Raw genomic sequence first — 13875 nt, 5'->3', positions numbered from 1 at the left:
CATACATTCCCTTCAGCTCTTAGAACCCTTTTGCAGGAACCAAGCCGCTTGCAACACCCTACGCGACTTTAATGCTTTCACTGCCCGCACCGATGAATAGTCGCTGCCGTCTACACGAGTGCTTGAAAATAACAGTACGTCATTTAGCGTTTACTGCGCGTGCGCATTGTGGCCTAGGAATGCGACGAACACCACAACTGCAGCCCCGCGCTGCATGGGGTTGTTTACATAGCTGTGCGCAAACAGTACTGCTTGTTTGCTTAGCATAAAACGCCATTGTGCTCTCCTTATTTTAAATATTACGAATATTCCTCATAAATTGTAGTTTTACTCCTTTATTTTAAATATTACGAATATTCCTCATAAATTGTAGTTTTACTCCTTTGGCAATATAGCACCGCTGATGCTATATTGCCTGCTTGGGAAAGGTTTTGCGTAGGACCGGCACTTCCCGCTAATTGCATCTGCTTCCTCTTATGCCATCAATATTTGATTTTAAATCGCTTTAGCTAAAAATACTTTCGGACATTACTTGAATTAATGAAAACAACCATATTTGTTGTCCACAGTCGACGCCGATGGCTGCTGCCGGCTGCCTTCAGCACATGCTGTGCAGACCGGGTCGCATATCGGCACTTCCCCCTTATTGTCCGCACGCCCCGTGATGTAGGCAGTCGTCACTTTAAGGACACTGTAACCAAAACTTAGCTCGACAGCTATTTCCAGGCGCTAAAACTTGTGAATTCGCTCTCCGCAATCGCCCAAATCACACACACAAATCCTGCGTACTCGCTATGCCTCGTCGCGAAAGAGGCCGGCGGTCCACTGTCAGCTGAAATTCAAGCATCTGGCAAGAGTTCCCCGCTGATTAGTAAGAAAGTGTGAAGATATGAAATGCAGCCGCTCCTTTCGCTTTTTTCGATAAGGATAAGGTACACAAGCGCAGTTTTTCTGGCAATTTATTCACAGGGCGTGAAGCCCGGTGAAGCTTTCACTCGGCCGCACATGCCCAGGCGATGGCGGCGAGCGACGAGCGGCACCGTCGTGCGGCGTTTTCTGCCCGTGTCGCTCAATTGCCTCGCTGATAGGTTCCATGCGCAGGCACCAAATGAAAGCACATCTTTGCTGGTGCATGCACATTGCGTATTTTGCCGTGGCTAGCATCAGGTACAATAAGTTTTAAAATTCTTAAGTTTATAGAATGTCATACCAACTAGTCCCCCACCACACTTTGCCAGTTCCCACTAAGTTCACTCTTTACACTACTGCGATAAGGGGTCGTTGGTCGTGCTGGCGTCGTCGTCGGTTTAGCTCGACATACCAGTGCGTCAGCGATGGCATTTGCATACCAACCAGCAAACCGACCGCCGATCACCGTTCCATCGGCCTAGTGTAACTGGACCCTATACCTATACCGAAGAATAACTGCGTTACTATTATTAGCACTTTTGCGGCTCCAGTCGCTCATATATGGGGGACAACTGCTACTTCAATCACCCACAGAAGTACAGGGGACAAGAGACCTTGCTGCGCACATTGCAGCAACGAGAGCAGACGATGTTTCTCCGTGTGTGCCGTGGTGACACCACGATAGCATTCAATATGGCAGTCGCTGCCGGTGGGAGGAGTTTCCCGTTCTCAATTTCGATCGCATTGTTTGGAATATAGAGTGCGTCCAGGACAGCCAAATTTCAGAAACTGAATCATAAGCTCTTGTATTAGTTACTGAAGCACAAACCTGCAATATGAAGAACGACCATGTCATGGCCCCTTTAAGCACGTACAGTAGAATCTCGGTGATACGAACCCGGCTGATACGAATTTCGGTGTGATACGAATTCGTAAAATTCCCCCGCCAAAATGTATTGTGTACAATGGGCCAAAATTCAGATGTTCCGAACACTTTTCCGCGTTGCGCCGGGTGATACGAACTTTGGTACCGCGACCGTCGAGCCGCCACCGGTGCGTACACCATTGCCAGTTTGGGATTCCGTGGCAGCAGGAAGGTTCACGAGGCAAGCGAAGCCTTTTCTCTCTCTAGTTTTTGGGGGCGGCCTCTTCGCCTTTTTCTTTTTACTTTGCTGTTGCCCGAGGCTAGCGCTGCTGCTTATTGGTCTGTTCGCCCTGCGAACCAGCCAACCCAACCGGTCGGGCGCGATTTGTCCTCTCCACATGTCTTGCGGCCCTGTGCGCCCGTTCCGCCGGTCTTTCCGCTACAGACAGCGCGCAGATCGTCACACCAGCAGCAGTTCCCGCTTCTTTGTTCCCTCGTGCGCAACGACTACAGAAGTGCAGCGTGTTGTTTGCGTGTGCCGTTTTACGAGCACTGATCGCGTCAGCCCGAAAGGTACTGCAATCGGTATGATGTCGCGAAAGCGGAAGGCGCTGTCCTTGAAGGACGAACTGGATATTTTAAAGAAGGTGGACGAACAGCCCAAGAAAAGGCGCATCGACATAACCAAGGAATTAGGCCTGCCAATTTCTACGCTGTCTACGATCGTTGGTCAGCGCGACCAAATTATGCAGAATGTGCAGCACTTTGGCATAAACTCCAAAGAAGCGAAGACTGTTCACCATGTAAAGTTAGAAGTTCTCCTAACATGGTTTAAAGAGGTCACCGCGGCCGGTGTCAACGTTGACGGAAAAGTTCTCTGTGAGAAGGCTGCAGATATCGCACTCACGCTTGGAATTGAAAATTTTCAGGCCTCTGGTGGCTGGATTCACCGATTTAAGGCACGGCATGACCTCTCCTACAAATCCGTTTGCGGCGAAGGTAAAAAGGTTGATGCCTCCGTCGTGGAAGATTGGATAACGACCACGTTGCGGTCTTTCATTGTGGGATATGACGCTCGCGATGTTTTAAACATTGACGAGGCAGGGCTGTCTTACAATCTTCAGCCCGAAAAGGGTTTCTGCTTCAAGGGCGAAGCCTGCCAGGGAGGACAAAAAAGTAAGCAGCGTGTGATGGTTTTGTTTTGCTGCAACGCTGACGGGTTAGAAAAAATAAAACTGATCGTCATTGGAAAATACGAAAAGCCCCAATGCTTCAAGGCAGCCGGTCGTTTGCCCTGCACATATAGAGCCAATAAAAAGGCATGGATGACGTCGGTTCTGTTCACGGAGTTCGTCACATACTTGGATCATAGGATGTCATGCAAGAACAGAAAGATTGTTTTGCTGCTGGACCAGTGTGCGGCGCATCCAAAGCACATGACGCTACAGAGCATCAAACTGGTATTCCTGCCCCCGAACGCTACTAGTCATTTGCAGCCACTGGAGATGCTGGCATTATCAGAAACATATAGCACCACTTCAAAGGTTTGTTGGTGCGCCACCTCCTAGCGAAGATTGACCGTAAGGACGCAAATATGCAGATTAGTCTTTTGGACGCTATGCATTTTATTGCAGTGGCCTGGGAGTGCGTTTCCCCTGCAACCATCGCGAACTGTTTCACTAAGTGTGGGATTTTTAAATCCACAGTGGCCACCACCTCACAAGTGCCAGATCCAATTCCAGTTGATGTCTGGAACCAGCTTGGCATTGACTGCAGTGCCGACGATTTCGTCACCGCACACGACGATCTCGTCACCTGTGGTCTGCGAACAGTCGAAGACATCGTGGAGGACGTATCGTCGCAGCCTGGAATTTCGACCAGTGAAGAATACGAGTGCCAAAATGGTTACGACCAACCACCGTCGGCAGCCGAAACTATGCACGCTCTCGATATTCTGCGGCGTGCTGTGACATCTGAGACAGTGTGAGAACACTACAGCTCAGATCTTCAGCTTCAAAAATTCTCTGCTGGCTGACCTCGCGGAGAAGAAGACTCAGAAGGAGAAGGACATACGTGACTTCTTTCCATGTAAATGATTTTTTTTTGTGTGTGTCTTGTGGTTTCGGGACGGATTTCGCTCGTTTTTTGGTCATACGAAATTTCGGGTGCTACGAATATCTTCGCCTCCCCTTGAGATTCATATCACCGAGATTCTACTGTAGCTGGAACTAGATTTATGAATGCTGCATCAAATTTCAAGATAAGAGATTTTCTTGCCTGGCTTGCTTGTAGAGAAGGCAAAGGTCTTTTTGGCCTCTCAATTTTTAGAGATGCAATTCTGAGCTGCAGCTTCACTGTATCGAGTCTTCGCTCACCACATACACACATCCCCGTTCAGGAGAATCAACAAATGAAATAAAACTGAGTCACATTTCATTTGCCTGAGTAACTTCACAAACAATACGTTCACAGGTAACACAGGAAACAAATAATATGCACTGTGGTTATACAGATGAACCTTGATGTGAAGGTTGCATGTAAAGCACAGACATACAACTTACTATGCACTTCCCATTGCTGTCCAGCAGCAAGTCAATACCCCTGTTACTAGGAATGTGCTTGAAGTTGCAATGAATGCCGTAAGCGCAGCCAGTGGTTCTCCAGAAGTAGCACTCATTGTTTTTCAGTGGTCCAGGTGGCTTGGCTTTTGGCATAGCTGTGGCACCTGCAGCTGCCAATGCCTGGTCCTCTCCTCCACTCCTGAAACAAATAAATTTCCGAAGTGAGCAATTTAGCAGCAAGACAATGCCTGCACTACTGCAAATGAAAAACAATCATTCCATGACAAAGAGCAACTGAATTACTGCGTCACTATACAAAGTACCACATTTACATGAATGTAAGTCGACCTATTTTTTAAAATTTGAAAATCCGAAGTGGGGGGTTCGACTTACAATCGAAATGAAAACATTGCACTATAAGTAAAGGCAAGACAAACGAGATGTGAGGCATGCTACAGCGTGGTTGCATTTTTGCTGCGTGGCTCCGTCGCATTGCTCTTGGTGCCGGCCTTGAGCTGCTGCTATGTCAACGCGCAAAACTGCCATACCATCCTCACGCGCGCAGGCGACGGCCGATGGCGGCTATCGATAAGCAGCAAACTGGCACCCCACACGTGGCTGCCGACTGCGGTTGCTGATAAGCGGCGGCAGCCCGATAACGCAGTCGCATTCTACGGGAAGCTCCAGTGTCCAACAAGTTTTCTTTTTACTTTCAAATACGCGCTCGGCGTTCAAGGGAGCGTTGATAGTTGGTGGAAGTGCCGCTGTTCCAATCGAGGCGGCACCCCCACTCGGAACGGCAGCAGTGCGGGAGTGTCGGTAGCCGACGGATGAGCCGAAGCCATTCACGTGTAGTTTCTCCTTGGCTCTGACTCATTTGACTACAGTAGAATGTCGTTACAACGAACTTCACAGGACCGCCGAATTTAATTCGTTATTTTGAAATATCGTAGTACTGAAAAACCATTATTTTCATGTCAGTAATGCATCACAGGAACTAAAATTACATACCTTTGCAGCAGATTTAAGTGTTGGTAAGTAAATAATAAACGATAACGCTGGGCACAGTTTAACTACAATTTATTGCTTGAAGAAGTCTGTTATCTTCTTCTGGCGAGTAGACGACAAGCACTGCAGGACGAACGCCTCCACATCCTCGACCTTCCTGTGCATGTCATCGGGAACATCTTTGCAGCGCCCGAGGAATAATCGGGTCTTCTCTAGAAAGACTAGGACATCCGAGCCGGAAACAATCTCTTCCTCTTTGTGCGCTGATCCAGTGTCGGCATCGTCTTCGTCGCTACTACATTCTTCTGGCTCACGCACTGGATTCATGATGTCTTCGGTGGTGAGCTCCGCGGATGTAGCCGCCGCGCTGTCGCTGTCCACATAATCTTCGAAGGTCACCGCGGTGTCTACAGGGAGTTTCTTGGTAAGCTCATCCCACAGTTCTGGGTAGAGCTATTCTGTGTCGTCACTACCTTCCGACGTAGATGAAGTCTCCGAAAGGCCTGCCTTTCGCCAGCAGTTGCTGATTGTGCTCGCCTTGACACTCCACCACGACCCTGTAAGCATTTCTGCGGCTTGACGGATGTTGACCTTTGTGGGCAGCTTCAGTCGAATATTAACCAGGAGGCACAGCACCAGACGCTTCCGAAATTCTGCCTTCACACACCTGATGATGCCCTGGTCCAAAGGTTGCAGCAAAGAAGTACAGTTCGGGGGCATAAATTCAAGCTGCACATTGCTCAATCGCACGTTCACTATATGCGCTGAGAAATTGTCAACGATAAGAAGAATTTTTGTTTTTCTTGTTCATTGTGTCGTCGAGCTGCAGCAGCCACTGCGTGAACAATTCTCACGTCATCCACGCCTTCTTGTTGGCTCGGTAATCGCAAGGTAGCGAGACAACGTTCTTCAAGCAGCGCGGCTTAGCAGACTTACCAACAACTAGCGGCTTGAGTTTTTCCGTGCCCGTGGAGTTGCAGCAGAACAGAACCAATATTCGGAGACGCGATTTCTTTCCGCCCTTGCACTTCTCCCCTTTAAAGTTCAATGTTTTATCGGGCAACAGCTGATAAAAGCATGCCGTTTCGTCGGCGTTGAAAACGTCGTCTGGAGAAAAAGACTTGAAAACGCTCTTGGAAACGCTCGTTCCGCCAGGCAACCGCACTATCGGCACCTGCTGCCTTTTCCTCGCCACAAGCAACCTGCCAGGCAATGCCATTCCTTTGCCAGAAGCGATAAAGCCATCCGGCACTAGTATCGAAACCGGAGATGCCTAAGGTGACTGCGAACTGTCGTGCCTTTTCCTGAATAATAGGGCTTGACAAGGGCACATCGTGCTGTCTGGCATCCTTAAACCACGTGAGGACGGCGTCGTCGACGTTCTGGTAGTTGCCCAGCTGCAGACTTACATTCGAGTCGACTTACAATTGTGTAAATACGGTATGATAGTTACTGTATTTTCCCAAATATACAGCAGAACCTTCTTAACACACTTAAAAACAATATGAGAAAAACTTATTACCCAGGAAAATATGTAATCCAAACCACTTCATTTTCAAAAATAACTTTTGAATGATGCACAAAAGCAATTATTGACAGTTTTTACTGACATTTGGCGAAAAAAAGGCTCTTTCTAGCACTCGCAGAATTCAATCCACATTTGCGTTGTCCTTAGCATGGAAGAAACTTCGCAGAACGTCTGTTCCATCAACAGCAATGGCAAATATAATTGAGATTTTTTCCTCACTGGTTTCGGGCGTTTCACTCCCTTGCACCAATGCACTGAGCAGCTGAACCCAAACCTGGTCCTCTCGTATGAAGGTGCATCGTTGTAATTCTAAGAAGCTTCTGCAATTCTCTTCGTGTTGCGTCCCCAAGGGAAAGGCCCGCTTGTATGTTAGACACTGTCTTTTCTCTCTTCTGTTTTTTTCTTTTGCTTTGCCCCTTTGCACCTGGGCACTGCAGAGAAGTCTCCATGGCAAGCAACTGCCACTGCCTTCCAGCTCTTCATGTGTGCCCAGGCTCAGTTCACTCATAATATGTTTGCACAGGAGCGGTTGGCCACAAACATATTATACAACCAGAGTTTGTCAAAATTTTGTACATAGTAGCCGGGAAATCCTGTTGCCAGCAATGTAATAAATGGAAGAAAAGCAATGCAACTCTATCGGACATTTTTATTGCCCATGATTTTGAGCATATGAACCAGGAACACCTCACCGAGGTTTTACTGTATTAAGAGAGTTGATGATTATGGGTTTTTATGGCGCAAGGGCATCTACGGCCAAAGAATGCCATGGCACAAGGTATTTTCCATTTCTCAAGGTGGGGTCAAAGTCCCGTTCCCCAAGCATTTCACTCTAAACAAGCCGAGCACCAGACCAGGGGAAAGCTTGTACCCATAGTATCACTGGTGGGTACCCGGCGGCACTGGGGATCGAACCCCACACCTCCTGCATGAGAGGCGAATGCTCAACCATTTGGCCACCGCTGTGGCCATAAAGTGAGTTAACCATGTGCTTCTGAACACACCTGGCATTATATATGGAGCCAAGGTACCAATATAGTGTAAATTTTTCTTTCACTACTTTTCATGATGCTCAGCCACAGGGCTCATAAGCTGCAAAGGGCAGCCAACTTTGTGACGACCTTGGGTTGTAAGAGGCAAAGAGCATCGCATGCACAGGCAAGAGAGACTGCTGAATGGTGTGAAACGTGGGACATGAAACTTAACACTGATAAGACCAGTCTTTCTTCACTTCTCTCGCAAAAAGCTCCGCTTTCTTTTAACTACAGGCTAGGTTCGTCACCTATGCTGGAAGAGACTAAGTATAAGTACTTGGGTGTCACACTTACTAATACTTTATCATGGAATTTACATATAGATAACATCTGCTCTTCCGCATTCCGTACACTATACTCTTTAGGACATAAGCTTAGAAATTCTCCCCCTAGCGTGAAATTGCTTACAATTCACTAATTAGACCAAAACTTGAATATGCATGCATTGTCAGGGACCCGTTTACTAAACACAATATCACCCGCTTAGAAAAGGTACAGAGAAAAGCTGTAAGGTTTATTTACTCTAAATTTTCCCCGTATGACTCCCCTTCTGAAATAATGCAGGTTAACGGTATTCAATGTCTTGAACAACGAAGAAAAAATTTACGTTTGGAATTTATTTTCTTGCTTTGGAATAGAGATCTAGCTATTAACCCTTCTCCATATCTGTCGCTTTCAACGTCGAGACATACGCGCCGTCATTCTAATTCTCCGACGCCCTATTTCGCGCGAACCGATTTATTCAAGTTTTCATTTTCTCCTCACACTGTAACCGACTGGAATGACCCTTTATTGCCTTTCGCCACACTTTGATGTTTATTAGCTTTGTTATTATTGTTTTGTTGCTATTTAACCCACCCTGCTTGGACATGTACAAGGTTTGCGGTATCTAATAAAGAAAGAAAGAAAGAAAGAAAGAAAGAAAGAAAGAAAGAAAGAAAGAAAGAAAGAAAGAAAGAAAGAAAGAAAGAAAGAATGTGGTTACAAACGTGGAAAGAAAGTGGCATGGACCGTTGACAAAGGGAATGCTGTGAAAGGGCTATGTGGAGTAAGGAAGGAATCAGGAAAACAGGTGCACGACTGGGCACCGTGAAGCAGGAATCAGCAGCAGCAGCAAGATGCATGCTCAAATCCGTAAACCAGCCAATACTTTCCATAGACTGACAAGTAGTGGCACCGACAACCAAGAGAAGCTGCGAGTGCTAGCATTTGCGCTTGCGCAGATGAGAACGTCACGGCAACCAGCAAACGTGGCAGCATCAACTGTCCATTCTGCCGGCTCACCAGCCACGGCTACCTGGCCCTCTCTCAATAAACGGAGGCCTGCAATCACCGGGCCGCCTTACACAACCAGCCTGGACTCCACAAAGTGGAGACCACGGACGCCAGCCTCAATGATCACAATGCTGCAACTACTGGCTCTGTGCTATCAGCTCAGCCTTGAATCACTTCGGCCATGACGTTTCTTGCCTGTTTCTTTCCAGCTTTTAGACGTGACCTGTCCACCGGTGCTCGATGTCACGGCCTTTGCCCGCGACATGCCCACTGCTTCTGATGTCCTGCTTTTTCCAGCCCGCATGTCGAAGCCCTTGTGTCCTCGCTGTGGGCTGCCTATCAGCACTTGACCTTTCCCCGGCTACCAAACCTTCCCAGTCACGAGCTCCCACAAGGTCTCTCAGCATGGCTTCGATTGCTGCCGCCTGGACCTACTATTTATGCCGATTAAAAGAACAGCGTACCACAGCGGTGGCCTAGTGGCCTGAGCATCTGCTTCGTATGCGGAAGGTGCGGGGTTCGATCACCAGTGCTGCCGGGCTCCCACCGGCGATACAACGGGTGGAAGCTTTCCTCTGCCTGGTGCTCGGCTTCTCTAGGATGAAATGCTTGGAAATAGGTCTTTGATCCAACCTTGTGTGACAAAAGCACTTTGTTCCATGGCACCCTTTGGCCAAAGATGCCGCTGCGCCATTAAAGTTCATCCCAGTCTCCATAAATGTGCCACGTCGTCTCCCCCCATGGTTCCCTCACGGATCCTGTCGTAGTAGACTCTGACCCATTCACAAGCCTTTTGGCACCCCTGGACAATATTCCCCTCTTTTTTTGCAAGCCCGCCTGGGCTCGACGGTGTTTCCTGTGCCTGCACTGCTCATGGCGGCACCCTCTCCACCCTGCTATGACGATCCGCCGCTTGCACCAGCCCACCATACTGCCCCGCCTTACCTCCATATGTTCACGCACCTACCCTACCTGACCAGCAAGCATGCGTTTTCAGTGTCACCTTTCTTAAGATGAGGTTGCGCAGGCAACAGAGTCGCAAAAGCACTTGCCTGTCGCCACGCTTACCCGTCCAGATGGCCATTGTGCTCTTTTCCCACACAGCAAAAAAGCCTTCACACCGGCGACTACCCCAGCGCCCGAGTGTAACCTCCCGCTCTCTACGTTTCCCCACATTCTGCTGCCGCAGGTTTCTCATCGAACACCATAATCATTGACCAAGTCACCCACACATACAGCTTGTTGAAGTAGCACGAGTTGGATACGGCCAAATGTCCCTCTTACCGCTGTCTCTTCCATGACCACGTGTGGTCCAGGCCGTTCAGTAGCTGTGGCTTACCATCCAGCAGCCCCACACACCCACTTCATAGACCCCTCCTGTTGTACTCCGGACGAAGCAGAGGAAGCTGCTATAGCATTAGCCATCGCCCAAACCAATTCGGCTTATACAGTTAGGGATTCCAATACAGCCATTCTTAAATACCCGCTGACGCGTCCATCCCCCCGCGTGGCAGATAGAGAATGTGCAACCTAAATTCCGATAGGCATATTGAGATTGTGTGGGTGCCGGCTCACTCTGGCAATCCCGGAAATGAGGCCACTGATAACATAGCCCGAGGACCTATTTGCCGGGCAAATGGCGACCCCAGCCGGGGCTTCTCGAGGGAGCAGGCACACACGTTCTCAGAACTCGCACAAGCAAGCCTCGCCTGTCGACTCTACCCACCTCCCCACCCCCGCCTATCCCAATCCCAACAAATCATCTGGCGGCGACTCCAGACTCGAACTCTTCCCACCCCTCAGCTTCTTTCCTACTTCCGTCCTGTTTCCCCAGAGTGCACTCTCTGCGGAGAATCAAACGCCACGCATCCTCTTCAGGCTGCCCTGCCGGTCCTCCCCCGCAGGGACAGCCTGCCACCGAAACATGGGAAGAATGGGAGGCCCTCCTTGCGTCGCAGGGCCTGGACACCTAACAGCTCTTTGTGAACCGGAGTGCCAGTGCCATGGCCCTATGTGGCCTGGACACATGCGCATAATGTGAGGGCTGTGCTGGTGGCCCTGACACCTTAAAGGGTCCAAACTCGCTTGCTAATAAACGTTTTCCATCCATGACCAGCCAATGTTTCCCACCTGAGACTCCTACTAGCCCATGCATTGCCTCTACAGGCTTTTGCAGCTACCATCACCCCATCGTTACGTTCAACTCTCACCCAAACACATGACAAGGAAGAAGGGCTGCATCGTCCGTCGTGCCCAGACAAATGCACCAATGATGCAAGAATATAGGCCTTACATTCATGGTCTACCCAGAAAGCTAACTTGCAAACACTGCCATGCACATGCCAACAATAAGCACACCCTTTGGAAGTGCAGCATAGCCAAGCCAACGAACAAAACACCCTAAAATTTATACCAAGACACACACACCCTGAGGACTGGGAGAGCTAGCTTGCTCTACCTCAGGGGCCTGAATCATACCTACTGCCACTCCTGGCACGGTACGCCCGCAATGTTCTGGGTGAGGATAATCCCATTTCCATGGGAGGTCGGACACAACTTTGAAAAAATAGTTGCTTTTTCTCTCTCTGGTCACCAACCATGACTACTACCAAGCAGCCTTCTCGGCCTCCCAAGTTTTATCAGGGCACCCTATGGACGTGCACAGATTTTGACCGAACCTGGACTGCTGAAGACCTATTCTGTATAGGTATTCATTTTTCTTTACCGCGCCGTCCTCCCAAACCGACTGTACATATCTATTTTCTTCCAAAGCTCCAACAACACGTGAAGCTCTTTTGAGATCTAATGCCAAGACAGGTTTCTAGCCAAGCGAGAGAGATGATAAGGAATGGCCAAATGCTACCACCTACATGTGAGCACAGCTGGCAGCAGCAGGGCTGAACTTTTCGATGGCATTTCAGAACTTCAGAAACAAGAAGTAAAGCTTTTACTTCCGCTTATAAACTGAGAAGCTCAAAACACTACACTACAACTAAAGTTCTACGATAGGCAGGATGATAATTTTACCCCTATTGCATTCCTTGATATTGCAAGTTCCATGCTCAAAAATTTCTTAAAGCTTTTACCAAAGAACTTGCACAACACAATATCCAAGTGCACAAAACTCGTTTTACAAGAAATTAAACGCATTAAGAATCAGCACACAAAAATACATGTTTCCTTTATTAAATTTTCATTATTAAAATTCTGTTCTAAGACCCACTAACCTCCTTAACTGTGAAGAAATTTGTTTCTGAACAAGAATGTGACACAAGCTAGGAAGCAATCAGTTTTGATGACTGACATTACAGCAATATATACACCTTTTATCAGTCACATGTCTGGGATCGCATTTACTCAATGGCAAACAATACAATTTTTTAACTTTTCATTTTTTTTACTTTAAAAGAAGACTACCAAGGTATCTACCCAACTCTAAAAAGTATATATATATATATATATATATACAAAAATGCCTGTAGAACTGTTAAACCTATCGAGTCTCAGGTTGTTTTAGCAAGCACAGCAGCCTGTCATAAGTGTAGCAGGAAGTCAGGAAACTTGAGCTTGCCTAATAACCTGTCTGGACCAAAAATAATGAAAACAAGCTAGTTTGAATAAAGGTTAATGAAACAATACCGAGCTTTCACTTGTCTCCATTCAAGTCATCATTACGTTTACCTCACACCTTGGTAGTCAGGACAAACCGCAAAGAGACTCCAGAGTGCAACACACAAAACATGACAGAACCGAGTGTCACACGAAGTGATATATATATATAAAAAAACACCTGCCACGGTGGTCAGTTTGCTCAAAATCCGGTGGGCAGGTTCCGATGATGCCACAAGGTCAATGCTAACCAAACCAATCACATGTTGTCTTCTTCAGTGAAGATCAGGTCATTGTGTACATTTTTGTAATTTTTCTAAGAACAATCTTTCATGAATCCGCGCAAAAGGACAACGGAGAAGTAGAAGGAAGATGTGGACGGAAGCGCTGAACTAACAACTTTTATTTCAGAAGCAACGTTTGGTTTTCGCTTTGTTGTAGCACAAAAAAAAGAGCAGCTTTGCACATTTTGCTGGATAGTTCCTCTCCTTGTTTTGCCAAGAAAAGAAAAAGAGAAAAAAAAAAAATATCCCGCTTGTCACGCTGTTTTCTGGTTTTTTGATATCTCCTGGCACATTTTCAAGGTTAAAAATGGTTCTTACCCAGCATTCTATGTCACGGGTCTGGACTAGAAACTGTCTAAATGTGTTGTCCCTGTTTCTTCTGAAATAAAAATTGTTAGCTCAGCACTTCCGTCCACGTCTTGCTTATTCTACTTGTCCGTTGTCCTTTTGCGCTAGTTCGTCAAAGAACATAGAAGCCCAACAGCAAGTGTTGCTAAGAGTAAGCCATTAAAAAGAAATAAGTTTTTTCAGCAAATTTAGAGGTGGTGTTTTGAGGAAACGAAATGGCGCAGTAACTGTCGCACTTCTCAGAGGGCATCTCAACCACGCCATGTAAGGAGCGAAAGAGGTGCCACATTGGAGGGCTCGGAAATAATTTCGACCACCTGGGGATCTTTAACCTGCACTGACATTGCACGGCACACCTCCAAGGGTACTTCCTAGGAGTATGTGCCACGCCTGCATACATGTGGTTTACAACAATGGAGGACAAGGCGGCTCCCATGATTGCTGGGATGAGTCT

General features: G+C 47.5%; 1 protein-coding gene across 4 annotated transcripts in view; it reads right to left on the bottom strand.

The window, feature by feature from the left end:
* Window positions 1–13875, bottom strand: part of LOC144113010 (uncharacterized) — a 79196-nt gene that overhangs the window by 13036 nt on the left and 52285 nt on the right. For all 4 annotated transcript variants that reach the window (XM_077645876.1, XM_077645874.1, XM_077645877.1 and 1 more), the window contains one exon: window positions 4336–4534. In XM_077645876.1, the coding sequence (XP_077502002.1) occupies window positions 4336–4534 (199 nt within the window). The remainder of the gene's footprint in view (window positions 1–4335; window positions 4535–13875) is intronic.

Source organism: Amblyomma americanum, chromosome 1 (genome assembly GCF_052857255.1).
Source record: "Amblyomma americanum isolate KBUSLIRL-KWMA chromosome 1, ASM5285725v1, whole genome shotgun sequence".
Lineage (NCBI taxonomy): Eukaryota > Metazoa > Arthropoda > Arachnida > Ixodida > Ixodidae > Amblyomma > Amblyomma americanum.
Note: the sequence above shows the minus strand (reverse complement) of the source record. Positions and strands in the feature narration are given on the sequence as shown.